This window comes from Terrapene carolina, unplaced genomic scaffold (assembly GCF_002925995.2).
Source record: "Terrapene carolina triunguis isolate 2854851 unplaced genomic scaffold, T_m_triunguis-2.0 Scaffold62, whole genome shotgun sequence".
Classification (NCBI taxonomy): Eukaryota; Metazoa; Chordata; order Testudines; family Emydidae; genus Terrapene; species Terrapene triunguis.
The window spans coordinates 35,899,792-35,916,681 of NW_020664413.1; the positions used below are offsets into that span (position 1 = coordinate 35,899,792).

Genomic DNA, 16,890 nt, shown 5'->3' on the forward strand with positions numbered 1-16,890 from the left:
AGTGAAACTAGTCATATGAGTAAAGTTACTCAAGTGTAAGTGTTTGCGGGATATTATAATATAGGCCTAATTCAGCAAAATACTTATATGGGATTTTCAATCTGCCTAAGTGATTTAGGAGCACAGGCCCCATTGAACTTCAATAAAACGTGCTCCTAAGTCAGCTAGGCACTATTGAAAGACCCTTAAGCATATGCTTGATTTTAAGCATGTGCTTAAGTTTCATTGAAGTAATTAGATCAGTAGTTTAAAGATAAGTCAAAGTGCTTTGCTGAATTAATATAAGACCATAACAAAGAACACTTGAAAAAATACTGTTCTAATAAACAAAGCCAGTTTTAGTCATTAATCATTCAGTTCTATTAACTGAACTAATAATAAAGGATAAGATTGTCACTTGCCCTAATGCAGGTGCAGAGAGGAGTAAAAGGGCATGAGCCAACACCTAATCTCCGCCAGGATCAGCCTTTGGGAACATGGGAGAGAGCAGGTTCAGCGGGACTACAGCTCGAGGCCCTCGCCCATCGCCATGAACAAATGAGCAGGGAATGAGTAGAGAGTGGTGAGGAGTGAGAGCAATGCATCAGCTCGAACAGCTGCGCCAGTACTAGTGGAAAAGTAAACTGCACCATGTAAAGGGCAGCAGTAACTTACATCACCTCCGGGAGGGCAGTGGAACCAGGGAAGAATTGTGACACTCTAAGGGTATGTCTACACTACAGGATTAATCCGAATTTAGATAATTCGAATTTGGGAAACAGGTTGTATAAATTCGATTGTGCGCGGCCACACTAAGCACCTTAATTCGGTTTTTAACCACATTAATTCGGTGGTGTGCGGCCACACTACCCCATTAACTTAAACACAGTAATTCGGTGGTGTGCGGCCACACTAACCCTAATTCGAATTAACAAAATCGATTTAGGCTCTACTCCGTTCGTCGAGGTGGAGTACAGAAATCGATTTAAAGGGCCCTTTAATTCGAATTAACTGGCTCTGTAGTGTGGACGGGTGAAGGGTTAATTCGGATTAACGCTGCTAAATCCGAATTAATCCCGTAGTGTAGACCAGGCCTAAGGCAGCGGTTCTCAAACTGCGGGTCGGGACCCCCAGATGGGTTGTGTCCCCGTTTTAGTGGAGTCACCAGGGCTGGCTTAGACTTGCTGGGGCCCAGGCCTGAAGCCCGAGTCCCACTGCCGAAGTCTGAGGGCTTCAGCCCTGGGCGGGGGGGCTCAGGTTACAGGCCTTGGACTTCGGGTTTGCACCCCCCCTCCTCGGGGTGGCAGGGTTCGGGCAGGCTCAGGCTTCGGTCCCCCCTCCTGAGGTCGTGTAGTTATTTTTGTTGTCAGAAGGAGGTCGCGGTGCAATGAAGTTTGAGAACCCCTGATTTAAGGGGTTGTTTACCCTGGGGGGTTTTTGCATTGGTTTAGAGGTGCTGTGCATTTACATCAGGGTTTTGCATCAGTGCAGCTATACTCGTACAAAAATACCCCAGGGCAGACAAGGCCTCAGAGTCACAATTCCCTGCCACGGAGGCTCCTCATTAAGCACAGCTACATGCTGCCCCTTACATGAATGTTAAGTGTCGACCTAGCCTAAAAGGAGGCCACATGGGAAGTGCCTGAGATGCACATTAATATTATACTTAATAACCTAGTTATAAGTTCATTACATAGCCATGGAATATTAAAAGCAAGGAGTTTGGTTGGGTTGTTTTTTATTTCACAACTATGAATATGTAGAGCCTGATTCTGTGCTCTGGAGTAACTTCACTGAAGCTCATAGAGTTACATGAGTGTAAAATCAGTGAAGCTGAATCAGGTCCATAAAATATATCCTTCATATAGCTATTACTTTCAATATACATTTACATGATTAAGTTGTATTTTATATAAAATTAATGTCTTATTCCATTTCAATTAAATGTTTGAGACACTAAATTTACTTTGTTAGCATAATATTTTACATTTCAGTGTTACGTCTACATTTATTTTTAGACTCACCAAGCAAAATGGTAACATCTCTAACACTCACGTCACAAAAAGTTTTAAAAATAGAATTACTATAAAACCTAACCTTGAGATCAAAATTACCAAAGCCATTTTGTAAAGCAAGAAAATGTGCAATCTGGGAATTAACACTTTTCCATCAACATAAGGTTAGATATGCCAATTACCTATGCAGAGTTCCCCAATATCACTCTGTTGAAAAGACCACTATACAGCCAAAATGTGTGTAAGTCAGTTTAATCTTTCTGCTGAAAGTTTGTGCTGGCAAGCTAAACTAAACAATGTCAGCAAGGATTACGATCATAATAAATCTCTGAAGAAGAATGGCAAATGCCTATTCTTTTGTAATCATTAGCGATAATTAAAATCTTTCACCATGAAAAGAATCAGCAGTGTTGTATAATACCCTTTGCTGATAAGATCTGACCTGTAGTAAATCTAATGCATACATAAAATCTGCTGTTTTCTATATGCTGTTTTTTCAATGTATAATAGAAGTTTTAACTAAACAGAATAAAGAAGCCTACACAGATTAAAATCACCTGAAGTTGTATTCAGTTTCTTCACTCAAACAGAAATTTCTACAGATCCCTTTTTCTTGCACAATTCTATGTATTGCACAGCTATGGAATTTAGAAAAAGGTCACAATGGTACATAAATGGATTTAGGAAGTTTCACAGTACGCCCTTGGTTTATGGTCTAGGAAGAAAGGACAAGACTTTCCAAATATTTTGACCCATTGGCTAGTGGCATAAAAGATTCTGCAAACATGCATAACATTTCTCATGTGCATGTTTGCTTGATCACAGGTGTAATCTATTTCTTTCATGGTACTCTCTCTAACCCCAGCCCTACACCTTCTTACGCTAGAGTATAGTGCATACTTCCATGAGTAGCCCCCTTCTCTCCAGATTGAAAAACAAATGTGTGGTGCATATACACTTAAAACACTTTATTTAGTTTATCATTCTTATAGTAAGGGGAAATCGATATGGCTTTTTGAAGAATACACTGCTTAAGGATCTATTCAGAAAAAAAAAATCACCACCGATTTTCCCTTGAAAACTCAGAGAGTTAGAAGGTGTCCGCTGAATTAGAACCCCACTCTTTACTTAACCCAGAAGCATTTCTACCCTAAATTTCATGTGCTCTGGAGCTTCCCCTTGAGAAACACACCAAAGCACTTTGCACATCTCCAGAGCTAAGTGAACAATTCACAGCAAATACTTTCTTTGACTAATTTAGTCTCTTTTTCTGGTCATGAATTCCCTCCAAGCAATTTATGATTTTCTTGAATTTTTTGAAAATTAATTTGCTGAATGACTTCTGCAAACAACCCTTGGTCTGCAGATTGGTCAAGGGCAAATCAGTGTAATTATCTGATATCTGAAATTCAAATTGGGTAGGTTAGTTTTGATCAGTCCCAAGTCAGATGTATTTGTAATACTAGTTTGTGCCTCTAGAGGTCCTGAACGTCGTACTCAGAATTTTTACCCAAGGAACAGCAGATGCATGTTGCAACAGTTCCTATTGTTCTCCATAATTCATCTCTTTGCCAGCCTTGGCAATTAGGCATTATTAGTTACATACACTGCAACATGATATTCCTTTGGTTCTCTGATTGGATTACTACAAGTCTTAGAATGAGGTGTCTAGTCTGAATAGTTAAAAAAAAGTTCAACATTCTGTTAATATTCTCTAATATTTACTAAAAATTAACTCTTTTCACTAGTATTTCTGCCAAAAACACCCAATGTGCTGAATGCTTTTAAAAAATCTAGCTCCTTTATAGGTGCCTAAATGGGAGCTGAGTTCTTTCAAAAATCTGCCCCCAGAGATTGCGAGTGCTGAGCATTTGAAAATCTGGCCCAGAGCTGTTGCAAAAATTTGGCCCCAAATCTTCAAGAAAAAGTACATTCCATGCAAACTGCCTAAAATGATGTAGGATATATTTTCCATAAATAGCAATCCACCATTTTGTGTGGTACATCCTGCCCTAGCAGAGGAATGGACAATGATCCAACGGGGGTTTTTTCTTTGCTTGTTTTATTTTTTTGCATCTCTGACTATTATGGTCTTACCTCTCATGCAGTTCACATTATCAGGAGAAAGTGTCCATCCTGAAGGGCAGGCACAAGAATAAAACCGAGGCCCTGATGAAGAAAGCAAGCACAGGTGGCTACAGGAAGATGATGCACAAGAATTGATACCTAGGATTAAAAAGAAAGCACTGGTAAATCTAAGAAGTAACAGTACAATAGGTCATGAAGTTCTGTGCATACACTCCGAGTCAATGTCTATTTAGGTCCTAATCCTATAAAAGTTAAAACTGTTGGACGAGTCCACAAGAGTACTTTATTTGTATTTCTTTAAATGCAGGAACTATGTTTTCTAGAAGCAGGAACGCACTAAGACACTGTAACACTGAATAACCGTCCCATGTTGTTTGTTAAAACAACAGTGCTGTTGACATACCAGCCATTTCATTTCATTTGTATAATGCAGAACATTGGAATCCACCTGCAATGCCTGATGTCCCTGCATGGCGAGGGGTGCAGGATTCCCAGTCCATGATCATACTAACCTTATCCATAACGGCAAATTTAGAGGATTTAAATTCATTCTCAAGGTTGGGGTTTTCAAAGTAGCCCAAGAGAGTTAGTTAAGTGCTCAAATCCCATTCAATTTTAATGGGAGTTGATTGCCTAACTCCATGGATCTCTTTGAAAATCCCAGACTAAACTTTTAAAATGAAAATTACAGAGAGAACATGGTCTCTCTGATCACCACTGATCTACTTATTGCATTTCCAAGTTAGATTGCTTTGTTTAATCCCACAAGTTTGCCACTAAGAGGAGTTCTCATGAAGAGTGATCTTCACATAATGAAATCATGTTTTGAAGCTACCCCTAACAATTAGCAGCAGGCTAATCTAGCTAATCTGAGAGGCCTACAAACTCAAGAATAAAATGTCATCATTTCTAATTTAAAACCTACCAAAAATTAAAAAGAGATTAACAAGACAGCAGTAAGGCAGCAGCATAAAACCAGAACTCAAAATAGAGAAGAATAATACAGTAGATTAATATAAAAACATAAGAACCACCACCCTGGGTCAGACCAATAGTCCATCTAGCTCAGTATCCTGTTTTCCGACAGTGTCCAGTGCCAGATGCTTCAGCGGAATGAACAGAATAGGGAAATTATCAAGTGGTCCATACTCTATCACCCAATCCCAGCTTTTGGCAGTCAGAGACTTAAGGACACCCAGAGCATGGGATTGCATCCCTGACCATCTTGGCACATAGCCATTGAAGGACATAATCTCCACAAACTAACTTACTTATTTTTTGAAAGCAGTGATACTTTTGGCCTTCATAACAGCCCTCGAGCAATGAGTTCCACAGGTTGACTGTGCATTGTGTTAAGAAGTACTTCCTTATGTTTGTTCTAAACCTGCTTCTTATTCAGTTCATTTGGTGACCCCTGCTTCTTGTGTTACATGAAGGGATAAATATCACTTCCCTATTCACTTTCTCTACACCAGTCATGATTTTTTTTATTGACATCTACCATATCGTCCCTTAGTCATCTCTTATTCTAAGATGAACAGTTCCAGTCTTTTTACTCTCTCCTTGTATGGAAACTGTTCCACACCTCCAATAGTTTCTGCTTCCCTTCTCTGTACTTTTTCCAATTTTCATATATCTTTTTTGAAATGGGATGACCAGAATTGCACATAGTATCAAAGGTGTGGCCACACCATGGAATAGTACCATTCTTTTCCCTTTCCTTTTCACTATGAATCAAAGTAAAAATGTTTAAGAAGCAAGCCAGCAAGATATCTCATCTAAAAATGTGACATAATTGTGTGCAAGCAATTCACCCACCTATTCCAGCCAGAGACGTTTTACAATGTAAAACGCATTCTAAGGTGTCGGTTGTCTTAAACTAAGTAACTAACTAACTAAATAAGATAAAAATAAATAACATAGAAACTCCAGATACCAGTTCCTTACTATACATTTTGCCTGTTTTGAGTTTTTATTGCCAAGATTACTTTGTTTGATTTATCACCAGGATGGATGGACTGGATCAACCCCCAACAGCCAGGGAATACCGTTAACAATGTAATCTTATTTTAAGCCATGCCCTTTGTTGGCATGAATGATTCCAATAGTGTTTATGTATATGCATATTGCAGATTTTGCTTTTGTGTTGTCAAAGTTGCTTTGTTTGACTTACCACCAGGTTGTTTAACAGGATGGACTGCAACAATTCCCAAAGGCTGGTGAATGTTATAAATCATAATTGTTTGGTTTCCTCCATGCCACTTGTTGGCCCGAATGACTCGATTAGTGTATCGGTCACTCCAATACACAAAATCTTCAAAGAGAGTCAGAGCATGTGGATGCCGTAATACCTAAAGGCAAGAATATTTACCAATTTAGTTCCATTGGTATTATTATCCAGTGCTTGCACTGAAATAACAGCAGAGCTAAGCACAGTGGAAAACATAACAGCTGTCACCCCACACACATCCTTCAGTACGTATACAAATGATTTACCCTCTCTTCTGTCACCTGAGGATAGGTGCTAATTGCTTTTCTGGAAAAAAATAAGTTTTTAAATGAAAAAGCACTTGGTAAATAAACATTAGTCTGTCATTGTCAAATATAAGATGCATAGCCTGGAAGATCAATAGAACTGTCAGATGTTGTAAGGGTAGAACAGAGGGGCTTATTAAATAAAGGGCTGGGTGTCGATTTTCAAAGGTATGAGGGGAAAAGTCAATGGGAGATGGGTGCCCTTTGTACCTTTGAAATCCCCTGTTGCTTACTGGCCTGTTGTAGAGGGTCGCTTATCCAAATCTGGGGAAAATTAGGTTTGGGTTAAAGAAGAGGGCTGAGGATTATAGTGATCCAATTTAACAAGAACTGGTTTGTCCTGCCATAGAAAAGTGGGGCCAGAGCCTCAATTGTTGCAAATCCAAGTAGCTTCATTGATTTAAATTGAGTTATGCCTATTTATAGTAGCTGAGGATTTAACACATCCTTCATATTGCAGTACAGAGAACTCATGTTTACACAATCCACAATTATGGCAACTGTTACCAAGACTGTAACTAAAAAAAGAACACGGCCCAGTTTGTCCCCCTACACACTCACTCTGACACACACACCTTTCATCCACTTAATAAACTAAACAACACAAAACGGACAGTTAACTTCAGTTATGGCCACTCCAAATAAATCTTATATTATATATTACATATGCATATTACATATTACAGATTTAGTTCATATTTTCTATCCCATATAAAGGGATAGATTCCTGTTTTAATATGGAAAGATTTGTGAATGTAATTCTTATTAGCATTAAGAGGAATTCCATACATTAATCCTCACATACTTCTATGTTTCTAATAGCATTAGCTGATAAACCTGTTCAGCACTATATAAAGTACTGAATCCTGCTTGTGATTAAATAGGTGGTATAACGTGTGGATAGGCAGTACCGTGGGCAAAGTTGTGCTGCAAGCAACAATGTGTACCATGAGGAGATGGAGATGAGAGGTACCAATGATGACCTGAAGTATAGTAGCAGATATTAGCTGCCACCACACTGGAACTCACACCATGACGATAGGTGGGGTCATGCTTTCCTCATTTGCTCCTCTCAATAGCGAGTACTAGCAACACAGAGCAGCAGCACAGGGCATATTATGGCAATCTCATTGTTAGTCAGAATGTCCCTTATGTTGTTCAAACCTTTACATAACATATTCAGCTACATCCAATGCACTGGGTTTAGTAGCAATGGAGGATAGGGCCCTTAGACTTCATGCTATAAAACAGAGCCAGATGAGAGGAAGGATGGCTCAGTGTTTAGGTCACTAGCCTGGACCTAGGACCCCAATTTCAATTTCCTGCTCTGCTATATGTCCTTTGGCAACTCCCTTAATCTCTTAGTTCCCATTTGTAATGGGGGCCATAAAAGAACCTTAGAACCATGGGAAACAGTTTTTTTTATTACTATTGTCTTACCAAGTCACTTGCTACCACCTGTCGCCTGTGGTTTCCATTGTAATCACAAAAATCAATATAATCAAGATAGGCATCAGCAAAGTAAAGCAGTTTATTTGGATAATCAATGGAAAGTCCATTGGGCCAGTAGATTTTATCACTAACAATAACTGTTCGCATTGTGCCATCCATGCTAGCTTTTTCAATTCGAGGATTTTGGCCCCAGTCTGTCCAGAACATCACATGAGCACTGTAAAAAGTAATGTGTGGTTATTGATCGAGAAAAATTATTTGGATATTGAGAAATCTCAGAGAAAGTCTTGTTAGACAAAAATAAAATGACACTTATGAAATATATTATGCAATAAACAGTATAGGAATCAATGTAGGATTAGTGGATTAGGATTCTTCTTTTTCAAAATAAGTGTAACCATATCTTTTTTATAATAAAACATTTTTAAACATGTTTTCTGCTATAGCTTTAATACACAATTGGTAATTCTAACAAAGTTATTTTATAATCATGTGATTATTTTTCAACTCTTAGATAAAATGGTTTACATTCCAACTCCTGAACTGCTTAATGCCAACTTAATAAAATAGACATTTGTGTCTTTCACGGTGTGTCCCCTATACAGCTACCATATTATTGTAACTGAGCAGCTCAGCATGACTGACAGCATAGTTCAGACTCAAGCTGTTAGAGAGCACAGTAGACTGCCAACGCTCTGCTAATAAAACAGTATATGGATGCAGGGGTTTGTCGATTTACCTTCCACTATTCAGTACAGTCAGCAGCAGTACAAAAATAGTGGGGGGGGGGGATTCATCTGCCATTAATATTCAGCACTGACTGTTTTGTCACATCTTCAGATGGGAAAGCACTTAATGAGTTACTGGCAGCTCTCCCAAATTAACGTAGTGTAAATGTTTTCAGTGTGCAACAGAACCAGCTCTGTGCTATACAGGCATGACACATTAGACTGTATGTAGCTATGGGATGCAACACTGAATAACCACAACATATTAACATTATAAAGCATAAGCTCTTATCTAAGAAATAAGTGTTATTAGAGAGACAAGGTGGGTGAGGCAATATCTTTTATTGGACCGACTTCTGTTGGTGAGAGAGACCACAGAAGCTGATCCAATAAAAGGTATTATCTCACCCATCTTGTCTCTCCAATATCCTAGGACCAACACAGCTACAACAAGACTTCATACAAGTAAGTGTTAGAACATCTGTTTCAAGATAACAAAGAGTAATTAAGGTGAAAGACAGTTAACAAATGGCTGTATTATACTATGGTTTGAATAAGGTTAAGTGTTTCCTGTAACTGAGACTTGTGAACAAACTTAGTTTAGTAAACTTGAAATTTCCTATAATCCAAACCCTAATTGTTACTTACAATTATGATAAATTTGGTTACATCTTAAATATTGCACTTTGGGTACAAATTAAAATTATTTTACCATTGAAATCATTATAAAATACTATTTTTTTAAAAACAAAAACAAAAAAAATCTTACTTAATTCTGGGATCTAACACTAGTCCCCTTGGGTTTGTTATATTTTCACTAATCAGCACAGTCCTGTGGCTCCCATCCATTCTAGAGACTTCAATTGTTTCCAGAACAAAGTCTGTCCAGTAAAGATTGCGACCTACCCAGTCTACCGCTATACTTTCAGTCACGGTGACACCACTGTCAAACACCTGTTAAAAACATCGAAGAGTTAGTTGGCACTAAATAATTTACAATTCACTATTGGTAACATCTCTTTGAAAGCTATGGAAAAGAGGAAACAAGTAACCTTTACCCTTTAGATTTCTAATATAAAATAAGGCCCAGTCTATGAACCCCATGCTCCCATTGGTGAGCAATTACCTGAGTAGTCCTATTGACATCTATGGGACTACTTGGGCGAGTAATGGCCCACAAGCAGTAAGAAGGGTTCACATTCTGGCACCAAAAAGGAGTTGGAATAATGTCAGCGTAGCATTAATACATCAAGGCCACATGCAAGACTATCTGTAGAGTATGTGTGTGTGTGTGTGTGTGTGTGTGTGTGTGTGTCAGTCATCCATCAAATTTTAAACTTACTTCCTGCAAATTGTGAGCTGCTTCACTTTCTTTAAGTTACCTTCCTTTTCATTACAATACATGGAGAGCTGCCTCTTCCTTTTTTAGAGAGACAAAGTGGGTGAAGTAATATCTTTTATTGGACCAACTTCTGTTGGTGAGAGAGACAAGCTACACAGAGCTTTTCTTTAGGTCTAGGAAAGGTACTCAGAGTGTCACAGCTAAATAGAAGATTGAACTGATAGTTTAGCAAAAGTAATTAGCACATATTCTAAGGGACCACTTCACCTTGAATGATCCCTTATAACATGTGCTAACTACTTATGCTAAACTATCTGTTCAAGTCACTCCATGCATCTGAAGAAGTGGGTGTTTTACCCACGAAAGCTTATGCCCAAATAAATCTGTTAGTGTTTAGGGTGCCACCGTTTTTGTGGATACAGACTAACACGGCTACCCCTCTGATACTTTGTGTTCAAGCTTGTATTTATCTGTGACACTCTAAGGCCATGTCTACACTGCAGACCTATACTGGTATAACTTGTCACTCAGGGGTGTGAAAAATCCATCCCCCGAGCGATGTAGTTATACCAGACTAATCCCCTGTGTAGACAGCGCTATGTCTACAGGAGAAGCTCTCCTGTCGGCATAGGAGTGTCTTCACTTGGGGCACGTCTTCACTTGCTACGTTAAAGCGCTGCCGGAGCAGCGCTTTAACGTGGCTTGTGTAGTCACGGCATAGCTTTAAAAAAACCACCTCCGTGAGGGGAATAGTCACGGCATAGCTATAAAAAACCCCACCTCCAAGAGGGGAATAGCTCCCAGCACTGGGAGTGTACACTGTCTACACTGGCACTTTACAGTGCTGAAACTTGCAGCGCTCGGGGGGAGGGGGGGAGGGCTCACACCCCTGAGCGAGAAAGTTGTAGTGCTGTAAAGTGCCAATATAGACAAGCCCTTAAGCACTGCAGCTGTGCCGATGCAGAGTTTTAAGTGCAGACATGCCCTGAGTACCTTTCCCAGACCTGAAGAAGAGCTCTGTGTAGCTCAAAAACTTGTCTATCTCACCAACAGAAATTGGTTGAATAAAAGATATTACCTCACCCACTTGGTGTCTCTATAAATCTGGGACCAACATGGCTATGACAACACTGCATCTTCCATCTTTGTTAACGGAAGATATAGTATATTCTCTCTTCCTTTATAATGTAAAGAAATAAAAGACTACATTCCCCAACAGACTTACTATTTTTCGGTCTGTGCCATTTTGATAAGCACTCCAAATCTTATCTTGTGTGGTGTCAGACCAATAGATGCGATCGGTGACTGAATCAAAATCAATAGCTACTATATTCCTCCCATCTCGAACCAAAGAATAAATGCTGTGTGCCTGAGAGGTGATGTTGTCTACAACAATTTGGTTACGGCTTGCCACTAATAAGAGAAGATTCCCAGACTCTGGAAAAGAAAAGAAACGAATGCAAACAAATAAACTATGCAATAGTAACCCCATAAACCATTCAGAATGTTTTTCTAAGGGAGGAAAATGAACCACTAAGATTTTATAACTTGGCCAAATTTGAGTGGGTTTGTCTCATGCCAAAGTATGGAGGTGCTACAGTTTCTTAATAAAACAAGTTGTATACATTTTTTAATATGGGCAAAATAATGAACTTTTCCCTAATTTTGTTCTTGAAAGCATCTAAACCATTTTTGTTGAAACTTTTAAAAAAAAAATCAGCCTGAGGTAGACACCTCGTAAGGAATATTTCAGCCAGAACAGATAAAAATTTGGCAAACATTATAAGCAACTGAAAATGGGAGCTGTTGGTCAACCCGCACTATAAACAATGTTACCTGCACCACCTATAATGTACATATTGAATACACTATGTATATTTTGTCTACAGTGTGTGTTGAGGAGTACCACCCAATGCTCCTAGTTATTTGTTTCAGCCAAGCTATGTTTGGTACAAGAATGAAGGTGGAGGGTCAAAGGTAGCCTTAAAGTAGCCACTTTCCTAGGGCCATCCTAGGACGGGCTGGCCCCAGCATAAGTCAGGGCATCTTCAGGGCCATTCTGACTAACATACAGCTGCCCATGATGTCAAGGACCCATCACTCCAGCAGGCAGTAATTGCCTAAGAGACACTGCCATGCTCCTTTTCTCTAACCACACAGTCTGCAAGGAGTGTGGTGCAGAGCTGCTCCAGCATCTGGGGATTCCCCCTACTACAGGGGAATACCCTTGTGACAAGATCCACTGGGTTTGTGGCTCCTTTGTACTTCTGGAGTGCCATGAAAAAAATACAAGACAATGGAGAATGACGACCAGTGGGTGACATTCGCTGCTCTACAGAAGGCCAGTCCAAAGCAATATTTAAGTCTTATGTAAGGCTGGGACTCAAGTAGTTCATAGACCTTGCAATCTGCCCAGAGGCAAATTTTACTCAATAGGCCAAAACCTGAGAGGTGCTGAGCATCTACACACCCACTCAACACCTTCCTCCAAAACATACTTTCACAATCCCAACGTTAGAATTCTAGAACAAGCCATTTCAAGCATATTGGAAAGGATGATAATTACTAGCTAGCCTCACAGCTAACAGTTTTAATATCCAGGGTTATATGCCAGGAATTACTTAAAATGACTATTTTTATAACCTCTTGTAAAACAGGGGGTTTGTAGCATTATCAAAATGTCTGTGTACATGATGCTGTGGACTGTATCTAAAACCCCTACTCACTGTTTTGGATTTTATATCAGTATTCCTCACCTGCAGCTTTACAAGTCCTTCCATTGGCTTCTAAAATGTATCCTTCATCACAGTAACACCTCGAAGACCCTCTTTCATTGTAACAACGCTGACTGCAAAAGCCTGGAGGTTCACATTCATTAATATCTTCACAGGTCTTGGAGTCATTAGCAAGATAGTATCCGACTGGACATGTACACTGAGCTCCAAATGGCCCTTGAATGCATTCGTGAGTACAGCCAGCATTATTGTCAGAGCAACTCTCCTGATCTGAAACAGGGGTGAGGGAAAACAAGCATATTTTTTTCAAAGTTTCTATGCTTGCGTCAATCCTGTGCATTTGCACTATGAGCCACATTCTGCTTTCCAATATACCCATGCAACTGCCAATTATTGAGAATGTGGCCAGGATCTTTATTCATCACACTAAAGTATAGTATGTATAATTCATAAAAAGGAAAGTATGTTAATAATATTTGTCACTATCATGTAAAAGGAATTCAAAACATAAGAGTGCTTTGTTAAAGTTCTACAATGCTTAAAAACAGAGTTAGCTGGAAGTACATAAATCATTTACAGTGCAAATGGGAAACTGAAATATTATTAATACACAATAATTTAATATGTTTCGTAATCATACCTGGCTGGGGTTCATCTGAGAGCGTGCATTGATTAAAGAGAGGAAGGAAGCAAGGAAAGAAAGAAAGAAGTTACACTTAAGTGAAAAATCAACAGTCACAATCAACATAACACAAATTCTGCTCACTCATGGGTTTTAGATTAAAATCAGAAAAAAACAAGGTTAGAAATATCTAAGAAAATAGTGAAGATTGAATCCAATTTAATTTTAAATGACAGTATATTTGATCAAGTTCCATTTTTAAAATGTCGGGCATAAGCAAATAGGGTCTAATATTTTACTCCTCGATAAAACAAACTCTCTACTGAAGTCAATGGAAGTCCACTGAATAAAGAATGCAAGATTGGGCTCCCAATCACGTGGAGTGAATTCACTGGAATTGCCTTTCTACTGCAAGGTGCAGTTCACCTGTCTGAGATTCACACTTAACCAAACTTCATATTGAATCCCAACACATTTCTGAGTTCACAATGAATCTTGCATTTTCTGCTAGAAATGTTTCTATGCCGCATATACAACAAAGAAGCAGTGATGATGCTCATTGTGTTGCATAACTTTTTGAAACAGCACAAAAGTTTCTAGACTATTGTACATGCTAAACAGCAACTTACTGCAGAGTGGGGATTCATCAGCTCCATTAGGACAATCTGCGATGTTATCACATACTTTGCTCAGATTCACACAAATGCTGTGACCTGGACATTGCCACTGCCAGCTGGGGCACCGGAAAGGCTGAGTGGGACAATCTCTCTCATCACTCATATCCCTGCAGTCATTGTCACCATCACAGATCCACGCTCGATAGATGCAGTTTCCATTCTCACAGCGGAAAAGAGATGGAGGACAGGTCCTGGCAGGACATCTTTGATGTTCATCCGAGCCATCTGCACAGTCAGGATGGCCATCACATTCCCAGTTAGCAGGAATGCAATTGCCATCAGACTGACACTGGAACTCATTCTGGTGGCACATCCCTGGTGGTCTTGTAGCTAGAAGAGTGATATTTGGTGTTAAGGAAAGTATTTACATGCTCAAATGAAGATGCAAATACAAGGGGTCTAATTCAACTCTGGTATAAGTGGGTACAATTCTTGAGAAGTCAATAGAATTGTACCCCCTTGCCACAGGTCTAAGTCTGGCTACAGACAGGAAGTTTTAGACTCTCCTAAATACTTTTGCTACTTTTTTAATGCAAAAACCAGGTAGCTTCATTCATGTTTCACACCGTGTTGAGTATGACACATTAATATGCACACACACGCATGTACTCACACAAATTGCTACAAGTCTTTGAAACAGCAATTATCTGCTCGCTATACCTCAAAATCTTGATTAATTTTAATGTACAAAATTACTCAAAGGAACTAGCTCAAATTACAAAGTGTTTAAGCTTCAGTTACGGTCTAACTCTTGTGGGTTATAAGATTTCAAAAAAGTATCATAATTCTAAATATTTTAACATTTTCTTTCTAAATCTTAAAAAGAACAATGCTGGGAGCAAGTCTGCCAAAACCCCCATTCGAGGTTTGGATCCACAAAGAATGAAGACGCTAGCCTACGCCAGAAAATTTGCTCTTGTCTGGAACCTACTGTATGCAGAGTTTCTGCCTGGGAGAAATATTTTTAGACTAAGTATTTTGAAAGTAGTTTTGAGGTTATAATAGTGGGTGAGATACAGTTTTTATAAACTTTAATAACCAGAGCCTTTATTTTAATGTCTATGCATCATAGTGTACTTACGACAACCAGTCTCATCTGAATGATCATTGCAGTCAAAAACACCATCACACTGGTAATAAGTATTGATGCATTGGTCTCCACTTGCACATTTAAACTCTGAGGCACTACAGTTGTATACTGCAAATGAATAAATACAGCATCGCATTAGCTATTACCTTATAAAGGGCTAGATTGTCCCTATCTTGTCTGTAGGTACAAAAGATAGGCAGATGCAAGAAATCCAGGCTTTATTGCAGTCTCTTGCTCCCTGGAGCACAGAAACTATAAAGCCTTTGCACCCCCTGGGAAACCAGATTCCCCCCAGTGGCAGAGAGAAAGCAGGTTGCTGGCACTCTGCACCAACTCACACAGCAATGGACATACTACTCATACACATTGGGGAATTTTAGGAGGAATTTTGCGTCTCTGAGCAGCTCCATGCCAAACCCACTAGGAGCCTGTGCTTACATGGCATGGAGAGAGTCCAAAGAAACCAGCATGTGCAACAAACAAATTCATAAATAACCATGTTTACGAGGGAAATTATACTTACTGCAATCACGCTCATCTGCTCCATCTACACAATCCTTGTCCCCATCACAAACATAAAATGGGTCAATGCAGCGATGGTCAGGACACTGAAATTGACCAGGTTCACATGTCCCTGTAAAATCTATTAAGAGAAAAATAAAGATATTTGCATTCTTTCCTTTCTACCTTGAACCAGCAAAATGGTCAGAACATGAAGACATCAGAATCAACTCTCTTAGCTATGCATGCTGTCTAACAACTAACAGCAAGATAAATTAAAAAACATTCTACCATAGACATTAGTACAAGGTAATGATTTATTTAGCTGCAGGTTGGAAGTCATGCAAAATAGGACCATAGAATCATAGAAATGTAGGGCTAGAAGGGACTTCAAAAGGTCATCGGGTCCAGCCCCTTTCCCCCCCCCCCCCCCCCCCCCCCACTGAGGCAGGACTACGTATATCTAGACCACCCCTGACAGGTGTTTGTCTGACCTGTTCTTAAAACCTCCAATGAAGGGGATTCACAACCCCCTAAGTAATCTGTTCAGTGCCTAACTATCCTTAAAGTTTTTCCTAATATCTAACCTAAATCTCCCTTGCTGCAGATTAAGATGTTTACTTCTTGTCCTACCCTTAGTAGACATGAAGAACAATTGATCACCATCCTCTTTATAACCAAGACTCCAACCTGTGAGAAGGAGACTTGCAGAAGGGTGACCAGGGAGCTTACGCTTTACTCCATTGCAAAAATTCTGTGAGCTATTGCTGGGTGAAAACATTCACCCTATATTACCTGATGGGGCCTTCCTATCAATAGACTAGTCGATGGCACCATTCATGTAAGTAAGAGTTTATAACACTGCGCCTTAGTTTCTTTGCTTTTGTAAACTGCAATGCAATGGGGTTTTGCAGATACCACAATTCAGAGCAATATAGTTGTCACAATCACATCATTTTTAATATTGACTGCTTTGTATTTCCATGTGGTCTTAATATTTGAATGTATGTTGGCTTTTCCAAGTCTCATAAGGCAGAATAGTATTATTCCAAGTTCCATATTGGTTCTTTCTTTCCTTCTGAACATATTTATCCCTCTCATATACATATGTACATATATTTATGTA

At 39.3% G+C, this 16,890-nt stretch overlaps 1 protein-coding gene across 1 annotated transcript in view; it reads right to left on the reverse strand.

Moving 5' to 3' along the window:
* The window catches only part of LRP2 (LDL receptor related protein 2), a 179,802-nt gene that overhangs the window by 88,982 nt on the left and 73,930 nt on the right, over window positions 1-16,890 (reverse strand). The window contains exons 23-33 of the mRNA XM_029910515.1: window positions 15,787-15,906; window positions 15,255-15,371; window positions 14,126-14,503; window positions 13,515-13,529; window positions 12,896-13,144; window positions 11,365-11,576; window positions 9,567-9,751; window positions 8,058-8,286; window positions 6,256-6,433; window positions 4,092-4,220; window positions 2,583-2,632 (exon numbers count right to left, since the gene is read on the reverse strand). Of these exons, the coding sequence (XP_029766375.1) occupies window positions 2,583-2,632; window positions 4,092-4,220; window positions 6,256-6,433; window positions 8,058-8,286; window positions 9,567-9,751; window positions 11,365-11,576; window positions 12,896-13,144; window positions 13,515-13,529; window positions 14,126-14,503; window positions 15,255-15,371; window positions 15,787-15,906 (1,862 nt within the window). The remainder of the gene's footprint in view (window positions 1-2,582; window positions 2,633-4,091; window positions 4,221-6,255; window positions 6,434-8,057; window positions 8,287-9,566; window positions 9,752-11,364; window positions 11,577-12,895; window positions 13,145-13,514; window positions 13,530-14,125; window positions 14,504-15,254; window positions 15,372-15,786; window positions 15,907-16,890) is intronic.